Source organism: Dioscorea cayenensis, chromosome 1 (assembly GCF_009730915.1).
Source record: "Dioscorea cayenensis subsp. rotundata cultivar TDr96_F1 chromosome 1, TDr96_F1_v2_PseudoChromosome.rev07_lg8_w22 25.fasta, whole genome shotgun sequence".
Taxonomy (NCBI): domain Eukaryota; kingdom Viridiplantae; phylum Streptophyta; class Magnoliopsida; order Dioscoreales; family Dioscoreaceae; genus Dioscorea; species Dioscorea cayenensis.
The window spans coordinates 545,391-557,326 of NC_052471.1; the positions used below are offsets into that span (position 1 = coordinate 545,391).

Here is an 11,936-nt window from a genome sequence, read left to right on the forward strand (position 1 = left end):
TTATAATTTGTTTGCTTGCAGTTCTTTTACTATCAGTTCCTATATTTTTATATTTTGGAAATGTCAGTCTTCTTCTCTTTTTCCATCTAAGATGTTGACGTGGCCTAAATCATTTCTTAAATAAATTAAATAAGATATTACTCTTATATTATTATTATTATTATTATTTTCAGTGTTTTTTTATTATTATTTAAAAATGATCTACGTCATATCAGCGTATTGGATGAGAAAAGAGTGACCATCGGAGGGAGATTGTTATTTTCTAAACATAAAAATAGAGAAACTGATAACATATAAATTATAATATAAGGACTAAAAAGATAGATTGATTATAATAGAAAGACTAAATAAAATATTAAATTTATATAAATAACATATTTTTTATTTATTTAAATTTTATGTTTTCTTTGAGGATGTGACATTAAACAACTTAAAAGATTTTTCTTTAAAAATTGATGTTTTACTATATTCATGTGTCTTATTTTAAAAAAAAAACAAAGTGTGGTAGTTGAAGAGCACTTTGTCATGTGGCCCATATCAACATGAGACATTGGATTAAAAAAAAAAAGCCTTACTAAAGTATAGAGTAAAAGAAAACAAAAAATTAATTTGAATGTAAAGAAGTAATAATCCGCCCATTTTATTTAATTAATTATTAATTTTTCAAAAGTCAACAAATACTAATACATATAACACATTCCTACGTGAAAATTTAAAGAGTTCAAGTTCCGTTGGACACAATAACAGTAATGAATCTTTTATTATGAATGTTATCTTACCATCCGAATTTCATATTATTAGGTGAAAACATTGATGAATAAAGTAGTAATAATAAATTTCAATTATAAACATAAGTTTACGGTTCAAATTTAGTATTGTCAGATCAAAACGCATGGGTTGAATGATCAAATTCTCTACTAGTATGTACATCATGACTATATATGTTCATAGGAATAGTATTGTTGTTGCGCTTATTCCGTGAAATTCATTTAAATATGATTTCTAATAAAAATTTTGAAATAATTAATAGTGAATCTATCTATTAATATATATATATATATATATTAAAAAAATTCTCTCAATTATATGGGAACGGATGGGCCATGAGCACGGACAGGTAACGGGAATTGCGGCGTGATATAAAAAAAGAAGTTTAGTCAAAGTACGCACCTGTTTGTGGTCCTTCAACTCATCATTATGTCTTTTTGTTTTCACATTAATATCATCATCCTCGCCATCATGTTGTCAATATATATTCAACTTCGTTTGTATCACAACATCAATATCATCAAGCTCTCTTCCAAATTTGTTAATCTTAACTCAATTTTAAAATTAATTCTATTATTATATTTGTTTGAACCTGATTTGATTTTAATTTCAATGTTTATCATAGCAAAAGTCAATTATATTTCCATTTTTGATAAAATGTTGGACAAAGGATGAACAGATCCTATTGACATAGTGACATTATTTTTTTCACGGGACTAATAAAAATTGAGAAAGATAATAAGTAGTTTATCATAAACTATACATTGTGGTTATCTCAAATTTTACTGGTGTACAAAATCAAAATAGATAAATTAAAACAATTTCTCATATTGATATACACTCATAATATTTTCTATAGGAACATATAATTTTTTTTTTTCCTTTTACCCAGAACAACTTAAACTGTTAAACAGCATAATGCCAACAAAAGTAAGACAAATCATATATACAGAATTCAAGTAAATATTATTTACTCATCAAACTCACAAAAATTTTCTTATTCATCAAACTCCCTACACTAATATACATGATGCACATTTCAATTCCATTTGTTAACAAACAAGTTCGAAAGTAGAATTTCATAACCAGAAACTTGAAAACAAAAACAAAAAAAAACAAAAAAAAAACTTTATATTAAAAACAACACTAGAATGGAGAAGGGGATGAAACATAATTAATAAATTTCTAATGCTGGATCACAAGAAATACTGCTGGGAATCTCAAATTGGTTTTGGTTTTAGCAGCTGCATCCTCCGGCTTGCGGCTGCGATTGGCCGGAGTTTGCACTGGTGGCTTTCAGATTAACGTCAACCATGTCTTCTTGTTTTGTCGACGAAAGTGTCTCCATACCTGGTAGTGCAGCAGCAATTTTTCTGAACAGTGCCTGCGAAGAAAGCTCACAGTTAAAACAGTGCAAGTATCCAGAGGAAATAATTTTGGTCAGACTTGTATTGCATGCAAAGCATGGATCATAAGGATCAGAAAGGAAAAGTTTCTATGGTTGTTGCCTAATTATTATTAACACCATGACGGGTTCTGAATCATCTATATCAGCGACAACAATGTCTGACACTCAAATTTAATGAAAACTGGATATATGAACAAGTCCATAGAGACTATAACACACAAGCACACAAATTGTAGGCGGGTGAACGTGTGTGAAGAACATTATAATAAAACAAGTTATAGAATTTAGACAGGGGATTTAATTTATATCAAAATTTATTTTAAAGTAAAATAGAATTTTTATTATTAAGATAAGGAGAAGATAAAACAATTATGAAATGTAAAAAAATGAGAAAAAAAAAAGATTACTCAAATATACATCTATACAGTATACACACAAAATATCAAGATTGAAAATCAAATAAAAATTATGTAGTGTTTTGTGGGAAGTAGGATCAGACCTGAAACACAAAAAATATGGATATCTAAAGAGAAGATATTCGTATGGAGCCTATGGACACATAAAATTTCCACAACACATTGCATTAGAGTAAGACAGCATATCATTATTATAAAGAGGGAAAGGGAAAGTGAGTTTTATTCAAGAGAAACTGAACCTTGATGTTGAAACCAGCTTTGGCACTTGTTTCAATAAACATGACGCCCAAGTCACGTGCTTTGGCCTCTCCTTCCTCGATAGAAACTTGCCTACAACATCATCCATGTTCACAAATGACTCAGTGAACAGCAATATATGAGTCTATTAACTTGCTACACATCCAGAGATACAAAAAGCACATTCAAAGAAATAAAACAGAAAAGTCTCAAGCTGATCTATGAAAATGGAAGTGTCATTGACTAGATTTTAAAGCATAATGAGTTTCTATTCTAAATGAAATTAATCTCAACACAAAGAATTTGCAGGACAACAATCTTATCCATCATAACAAAAAAACATGTATAGCAGCAGTTCACCTTTTATCAACAAGATCGGTTTTGTTGCCAACAAGGACAATGATAACATCACCACCCCTCTCAGTACGAACCTCTTCGATCCACTTTGAGGTGTTCAAGAAAGATTGACGACCTATATTATACAACAGTTCCAGTAGAAAGTCAGCAAGTATTCTCTTGTAATATGGTGTTTATCCATGTAAAAGAAAAGAAGTCAATTGATATCCATCTGGTATGGATAGAAATTTCACGTTGGAACTAGTACACCATGAATGCCAATCCCACATTTGGTTGGCAAGCTAGTTAGAAAAATAGGGATATCAATGAAATGTATTTTGAAGAAAACATACTGGCAACATCATATACAATAACTGCGACAGAAGAGTCACGAATGTAGCTTGGAATGAGACTCCTGAATCGCTCCTGGCCTGCTGTATCCCTGTAGCAAAATAAACTCAATAAAGCCTATATTTAGAAAGATCTTGCAATTCTACAATGGACTGAATCACTTAGTATCTTTTTTTAAGTTTAATAGTGGAAGAATTGAATTTTTTTTTTATATAATCTTCATTTCTAATCTTGTAAAATAATGTCTTTGCCAGTAACTTATAGTCTTATCCACAAAAGATTTTCATCCACGTCATTGTTTTCTAGAATGATACTTCACAAGGCAAGTGGATAAGAAAGGTTTTACTTGTAGATAAATGTAGAGACAAATGTAAAGCAAATATCAACTTAGAACAAGGTTTTTAAAATTGAATAGAAGAATGTGCACAATCTTGCACATCTTGGAAAATCATTACAAAAAATACCTATCCTCACTCACTGGAGGATATTTATTAGAATATTGAAAGGATAAATACACCAAGAAGCCTAGGACTATGTTGAAAAAAAATTCTAACTTGGAGAGTATAAAGATACAATCTAGTCACAGAAGGGAAAGCCAAAAAAAATCCAAGGAGCAAAACAATAGGAATCCACAGGTGCAATAGCAGAAAAAGAGATCAAAATCCACATAGACAACAAAATATTTAATTAGTTTGAAGAGCCAAAGCCAGAAGATATGAATTTACAATAAAGCTAAATTAAAACTTAAAATGAGATACACAAACACAGACTTGAAAGAAAGAATGCAGAGAGACTTCAATATTATATGAAAACATGGATATCTATCATGTCAGAAATTCCACATCCTAAACATGAATGTCACAATACCTAATGTCTGAAATTCTTGCATAAGTAAAATCTAAAGAAAACAAAAGAAATCATGATTTGATATTCTGGATTTCTATACTTATCAAAATTTCAGCCAGGATGCCAATATCAGCAGTTCCCACTGTGGATTTGAATAGTCAGTTGTAGTCACCGATAAGATCAAATGCAAGTTGAAACAGCGTAGGAAATGATCACCACCTAGTCACCATCTAAACTAATTAAGATTACTCCAACAGTGCCCAACTATTTTCTATAAACAGTAGATGGTAGTGGGAATAGCATTGATATGATCAAAATTGTGCTCGACATCAAATTAATATCATTTATTATTCATTCTCAGCAAAGGGAGTGATACTATGATAACTGGAGGCCTGTAGATATGGCAAGATCATAAGGCCTTCAGCTAGAGTTAGAGGATAGGTTTTACAAGCATTCAAGGGAAAATGTGTATTTGATTCAACATTCGCGATTTCCTACTTTGAAATATAGATTCAGTTATACTCCAAACTCTAAGATAAACATTCATTCACATCTTATGCCATTTCACTACAATGCGCATATTATAGGAACATAATAAGAACATGCAAAATCTTCGGTTACCTCTACCTCTATCTTCTAGATCTCCACTATGGTTAGCATGCATAAATCGATAGACTAACAAAATCAAGTATAATTGCAGTGGTAACATTTTAAATACCAATTGAAATCTGATCATACCAAAGCTGTAGCCTGACAGTTCGGTCTTCAAGGTACATTGTTTTTGATAGAAAATCAATGCCAATTGTAGCCTGTTCATCATAGAATGTAACATTTAGGCAACCAAAAGGCAATAGAACCAGCATACAGTATGTTTATAAGCGATTAAACAAACAACTTGAACAACTAAAGCTATCAAAAAATCAACTTTCACCGATTATCAGTAACTTAATTCGGTTTTCAATAATAAATCGGGAATTTCCCAGCAACAGCATGATGCAAAGTTCATTAAACCATCAATTGAAATGTAAAAAAATCAGAAACAATTCAATCCCGGATTGAGAACACACTATCCCAATTGCAGCTCCCTATTAAAACTCTAGATCTGTCAATAAAATCAAATTAACAAAAACCTAAATCCGAACTAACCCGGCACTCAGCTCAACAAAACAAAAGCATGATAAGATCAACGTCCAATGACGATCTCAAATCAAAACAAGGAACGACGAGATCGCAAACCTAAACAATTGAAATCAAGATTCAAATAGGATCAAATTCCCGCTGGATCTGGCATCAAAACCCATGAATAGATACCTGATAGGTGTTATCAAACTTGTCGTACATGAAACGGGTGATGATGCTGGTTTTCCCCACAGATTGATCACCGAGGAAGACCAGCTTGTACTTAGCCAGGGCGGACACCGGCGCCATCTCGGAGTCCAAGATCGAAGCAGAGAAGACGGAGAGATGGAGACGAGATCGAGATCGAGATCGAGATCGAGATCGAAAGAGAAAAAGAAAAATTATCGAATGGAATTCGATCTGATGGTTTTGCAGAATAGAAAACCGCGTCAGTGATTTATCTGGTGTTCCGCTGGATCAGCATAACTTTTCTAATAATATACCTCCATTTCGCACTTTTTAAGAAATACTTTTTTTTTTTTTGCCTATAACTGCAACTAATTATAATTAGTACATAGTTAAGATATCTAACCAAATTCTTTTTCATAAATTTCGCTTAAGTGCTATAAAATCTCAAAAAATTTTAATCTTTAAAGCTATAATATAGAAATTAAAAGAAGACAATTGGTAGTCTATTGAAAAGTTTTATTTATTTGTACTAGTGATTTTTCTTCTTTTGAAAGTACGTACAAATTTAGGAAAAAAAATATGAACTTTTTAATCTAAATCTAAAGAGAAACTTACAATAGTTGGTTAAAAGAGTTTTCTAAAAATGGTTTAAGTAGACAATATGCTTAAAATTAGTATTTTTTTTATTCTTTATTTTAAAATTTCTATTAGTATATGGTGATTTTTATTTTTGTTTTTTTAAAATTTGTTGACAACCACAATAGTAATACACCCACGTAGTTTTCACCGGTTTAGACTTTGTCTTCCTCTTGACTCTCATTGTCGCCTCATCTCCATTGAGAAACTTCAATTTGTACTTTTATTTTTTTTTGTGTTTTGTTTTTTCTTTCACACGTGTTTATCCCTTCTCTCTTCATTTTTTTTTAATAAAGTTATAATTTACCCATTGTATTAAAAAAATAAAAAATACATCCACGTTTTAGATACCACACTATCTTGGAAGACATTATTTGTAATTTAGCAAGATTCACACAAATCTCACGTTTTGCACTATCGGGGAAGATATTATTTGTAATCTTACAAGATTCAAGATTCACATAAATCTTGAAAGATACAAGTCTATCATGTTTGAACATTGACATGTGGAGTTAATTACTCATTTTCTATATATATAGACCATGAAATTTCTTTTGAAAGCCTATAACAATACATAGATATGGAATGCAAATTATGGTTTTTGTGTGATGATTGCATGCCTTTCTCTCATTATCTTTGACAATGGAGTCCTAGCAACCATGCCAAAGGTAGCATTCTACCACTTTTTCTTTTGTCATCATCGGTTCACTTATATACTTATTGAATAATATTTGGAATTTGGTAAAATGACAATGCACATACATCTGATAGATAAAAAGTAAAAATTTATATTATTTATTTCTTCTACATCAACCGTGCGTATTTTTGTAAAAATGAGTAACCGCTAATATATTCTTATATGTCGTTTTAAAATATTTTTATTTGTTTACATGTAGCAATATCTGACTAACTGTTTAAACACAGATTTAGATGAATTTTATTCCAATTTTCAACATCAAAAAAAGAAAAATAGTAAAATAATTTATTTATTTCGTTTTAAGAAATATGAGGAGGCCACTATTAAGATTCGATCTATGAGCTTTTGTGTTGGGAGAAGAATCTAATACAATCTATCTTATTTTTATATAAGTGAATTTAGTATCTTCAAAGATTTTTTAGCAGTTTTTTTTATTGAAGAGATATATGCATAATTAATGGCCATTTGAAGCTCTATAAATGAGTATCGGTTTTATGTGGTATTAAAATAAAATTCCTCACGTTGTTGAAGTGTGCAGACCAAAAAAATAAAAAACAAAAATGAAAATAAAAAAAAAACGTCTTTTTTTGTTGTTGGAGAAGCTACCTTTAGATATTACTCTGCACCAAAACCAATGTATGGGTGCTTTAATAAGAATTGCGGCATTAGTATTCTATACTGGTCTTGACCTGATTAATTAAAAGACTAAAGTAATTGCAAATATTCTGTAAGAAAAATGTGTTTTATCTGTCTGTAATAACAAATAGTTTTTCTAACATAAAAACATATTTGCAGGAAAAAAGTGCTGAAACACAATTTATTGTGGAGTGAGATGTTCAAGAATCAAAGTTTTATTTCAACGAATGATGAAGTTAATGATATGATCGAACATGTAAGTTATTTTACCTAAAATTTTATATGATTTATATACTCTCATAGGTCATAATAGTTAAGTTAATTTATAATCGCGTGTGCACTCATTTAAAATAAAATTGCATTTATTTAATTTTGCCAAAATATGTAAAATCTAATAGGTGATAATATAACACTATTTATTTTGCAAACAATAATAATTTGTTTATTTATTTTATTTACAAATGGTGAACATCATCTTGTTGTGTTTTCGTTCAAAAGTGATTTTGTAGTAAGTTTAGTATCCATATTTAAATTTCTTCTTCTCCATTTATGCGTTAACCATACTTTCAATTTTTGTGCATCATTCTAAAGAAAATATGTTGTTATAAATAACATTTTTGTTGTATAATATTTCTATGATGTTTAACATGTAAAAATCTTGAGAGGAGGTTACCAAACTCCGCCGATATTTCAGGTTGGATACTAAACTTCAATTTGTATTGTTTTTGGTCACCTTACTTAGATTTGATTCCAACTAGCGGGCACCCAATGGATTTTGGTGAAAAATGTTTGATGTGGACACCAGATTAACCACGAGGAAGATATTTGGACACGTCATAGGCTAATATTGATTTGCTATGTCACCCTAGGAGCCATGTTAGCATAAAATTTGATGGCATTTAGGGGGATGGAGTGACTCTTTGAGTGACATGATAAGTCAACATCAACATATGAAGTGCCCAAACACCATCTATATGGCTAATTTGGTGTCCAAAATAGATATTTTTAACCGGAATGTCTCGGGTGTTCTCCCGTTGAAATCAAATCAAAGTAGGGTGATAAAAAAGATATAAATTGAATTTCTGTATACCGAGTGAAATATGGGTACAGTTTGGTAACATCTTAACATATTTACTCTATGGTCCTCATGTATAGGTGCACGTGATAGGTTTCAAATTCAACTTCTAAATCGTTCCTCATTTGTAGGTACACCCACACCTGTATCATGACACCTGCCCAGTTTATTTACACTTTGGATGGTAATATTTTAAATATGGTGTGTTATATTATATATAAATGACGTGGAAGTGTATGAAGTGCATTGATCTATTTGCATTTGTTTTTTTACTAATAGGGAGATGGATATCAAACAGTTTGCTTTGATACCCGATGCTCAGGATTTATACTTGCTAACAAGAGTAATATAATTCCAGGAAGTTCCATTAATCAAGTTTCAGTTTATGATGGACCACAATATAATATAACAATAAAAGTCTCCAAGGTATGTTCTTACTTAGTCATTTCATTCCTACACACTGTCATTTTGGATCTTTCATATCAACAACCATGTAGTTTTAAGGTTGTGTTTATGATGTTTCTCTGATATATGCTCATAATTACCAAAAATCTACCCTTTCAAAGTTGGAAAAAAGGGATCGCCTTCAACATGGTATATTTAAAATAATAATCAACAAAATTTGAGGCTATTAAAATGGTTAATGTTTTCCTATTGTACTAACATTGGTGCCAAAATTTTATGAAATTGATCTATTAACAAGACTTAGCTTCTGGAAATTGGTGGTTTTATTATGGATCATCTGGTCACTATGATGAATTGAGCGCAATAGGTTATTGGCCGGGATCTCTTTTTACTAGTTTGGCAGATGATGCATCTTGGGTTCATTTTATTGGAGATGTGGTGTATCAAAGAGATGAAAAAGGTCCTGCAATGGGTAGCGGTCACTACCCAGAGGAAGGTGAAGGTAAAGCAACGGATTTCTTTGGAATCCAAGCTATTGATAAAAATAGTAATGCGTATGACTTTGAAGATAACCTCAACGTCGCATAAGATAAAAAAGAGTGCTACAATGTTAGTAAATATCGGGACGTAAGTTTTTTATATGGTGGTCCCGCTCAATGTATTAACTAGCAACATATGCATGTTAAGAAAAAGTTTCAAATAAAATTTATCTATGTTTAACCGATACTCAAATGTGATTTAGTTTATGTCTGAATTATGACGTGACCTCATTTTTTTTTCATGAATCCCCTCGTTGAACAAAACACTGTTGGAGGCTAGATGGTGGCAAAGATAGAAGGGTGAATACCATTTGGTAGAGGGCATCTTGGTTGTTGCTAGACATCAATTAAATAACAGACTCAGGCTTGTGTTTTTGTGATGAACACCAAGCTAACAGGAAACTATATGTATGCTTATGTGCTAATTGTTGGGTTTGCGTTTTTGTGTGCAAGTGTATGAATTATGTGCCAATCATGTTTTTCAACCAAATGCTCATTCACTCAATCACATCTTCTGATATCTTTGCTGCTTCAAATAACTGAACTTTGGTGACACTTGCCGAACGTACCATGCGACAAGTAGATCTTTTTTGGTGGATTAATATATCCTGGAATTGGAGAGAGACTGTTCTATTTTGCACAAAGAGAGTTAATTCAATATTAAGATAGTGCTTTTGCAAGTCTAATCCAATGCTACATCGTTCCAACTCTATTTTATTGATTTTAATTAAATTATGAGTTGATTAATTGCATGCTAATTAAAATTAATTTTTTCCTAACAATATATACATTATAAATTTACAAATTCAATGAAAACTAATCATAAAATAAAACATGCAAAATTCCTTATATAAATACTATAACCCAATGGAACAAAGCACAGAGAGATCCTGCCTCCTTATCATTAAAAATTAATAAATAAATAAATAAAAACACCTTCTCGCTCCTACAAATAACACCAACCCAACATAAAAGACCAACACAATAAAAGGGAGGAAATTTTTTTTTTAAAAAAAAAGAAATTAAAAATTTAAAAGACAAAACTACAAACACCTTGCGTGCATTCCTTCATTCACAGAAGCTCTGAATCACTCCACCGATTTGGCAAGAGCCAGCGCCACTCCGGCCAACTGCCCATAGTTCCGATCCTCCGAAGCCACCGGCGACGCTCCCTCCTGCACCTCCAGGAACGCCTCCTCGCAAATCTCGCCGGCATCAAACACCTTCTCCATCAACGCAATCGCCTCATCATACAGCTTCGAATTCAGATTATCCAGCGCATCATTCAGCTTATCCAACGCATCTCTATACTCATCCAAGCAAGATCCAAACGCATCCTTCTCCTTCCCATCCATCTCCAGCTCCATCATCTCCTCAATCTTCGACTCCGTGCTCGACGCGTGCGCGAGAAGCTGCCGGGTAGCGATCACAGCCAACCCGTGCATGTCCACCGACGCACTGCGCGGGTCGGACTTCAGTGTCGATACGCAGAAGTCTAGGTTGATATCGTCCTCGCCTTCGGCCAATGTCTTGCACGTCTCGTCCACGCCCGCCACCGTCGCGCACGTCCCGTCCTTGCTTGTTGCTGCGGCATTTTGTCGAACACTTAGGTACAATATGAAGATGAATAAGTACACACACTTTAAAGGCCTCATTATATATATATATATATATATAATTTTTTCTTTATTATATATATAATAATATATATTATAGTGATAATTTTAAAATATATATATATATATATATATAAAGAAGAGAAGGGAAGAGGGGGATGGAAGAGTGAGGGAGGAGGAGGAAGGGGGAGTTTTAAGAGTGGGAGAGGGTGTTGAATGGTTCTTGTAGATGCGTTAATTAAGGAGTTGGAACTTGGAATGGTTTCTTGGCCATACAACACATACTGCATGTTGTTAGGTCTTTCTCTTTGGTTTTTGAGTGTTTAGTGTGAGGGGAACTATTTATTTTATTTAAATAATATTCTAAAAAAATACATATTTATTAGGATTATTTTTTTATTTATTTTTAATTATGTGTGTGCATGTATCGAGACAGGATAAATTGTTAGATCGACTTCAAATAGAAGAAAGCTGTTACATGCACGATATTTGAAAAAACCCTGAGTTTAAATTTAACTAAATATATTGGTGATACTGAATTACTTTGAATATAGTGGTGATATTGAATTACTGGTTTTGTATATAGACTTATAAATTATATCCTGTGTAATCAGGTGAAGATATGCAGGCTTAATGTCCAATTTTCGGCTTACGTGCATATT

General features: G+C 31.9%; 2 protein-coding genes across 2 annotated transcripts; both read right to left on the minus strand.

Annotated features, from left to right (window-relative positions):
• Nucleotides 1-1,751: 1,751 nt before the first annotated feature.
• LOC120265226 (ras-related protein RABH1b-like) lies at nt 1,752-5,884 on the minus strand. The gene is made up of 6 exons (XM_039273111.1): nt 5,674-5,884; nt 5,101-5,171; nt 3,519-3,607; nt 3,190-3,301; nt 2,832-2,922; nt 1,752-2,152 (listed from the first exon to the last, which is right to left on the minus strand). Exons 1-6 carry the CDS (start codon nt 5,788-5,790, stop codon nt 2,006-2,008), a joined length of 627 nt encoding a protein of 208 aa, XP_039129045.1. The 5' UTR covers nt 5,791-5,884; the 3' UTR covers nt 1,752-2,005.
• Nucleotides 5,885-10,632: 4,748 nt separating this feature from the next.
• Nucleotides 10,633-11,313, minus strand: LOC120262147 (putative invertase inhibitor). Its single transcript, XM_039270216.1, has one exon. It carries the CDS (start codon nt 11,311-11,313, stop codon nt 10,747-10,749), a length of 567 nt encoding a protein of 188 aa, XP_039126150.1. The 3' UTR covers nt 10,633-10,746.
• Nucleotides 11,314-11,936: the final 623 nt, after the last annotated feature.

Excerpts from the sequence above, each read along its gene's own strand:
- LOC120262147 (XM_039270216.1), bottom strand. The coding sequence starts at position 11,313 with ATGAGGCCTTTAAAGTGTGTGTACTTATTCATCTTCATATTGTACCTA.
- LOC120265226 (XM_039273111.1), bottom strand. The coding sequence starts at position 5,790 with ATGGCGCCGGTGTCCGCCCTGGCTAAGTACAAGCTGGTCTTCCTCGGT. Across the intron at positions 5,172-5,673 it reads AGTTTGATAACACCTATCAG|GCTACAATTGGCATTGATTT; the intron begins GTATCTATTCAT and ends TATGATGAACAG. Across the intron at positions 3,302-3,518 it reads TATTGTATATGATGTTGCCA|GTCGTCAATCTTTCTTGAAC; the intron begins GTATGTTTTCTT and ends TGTATAATATAG.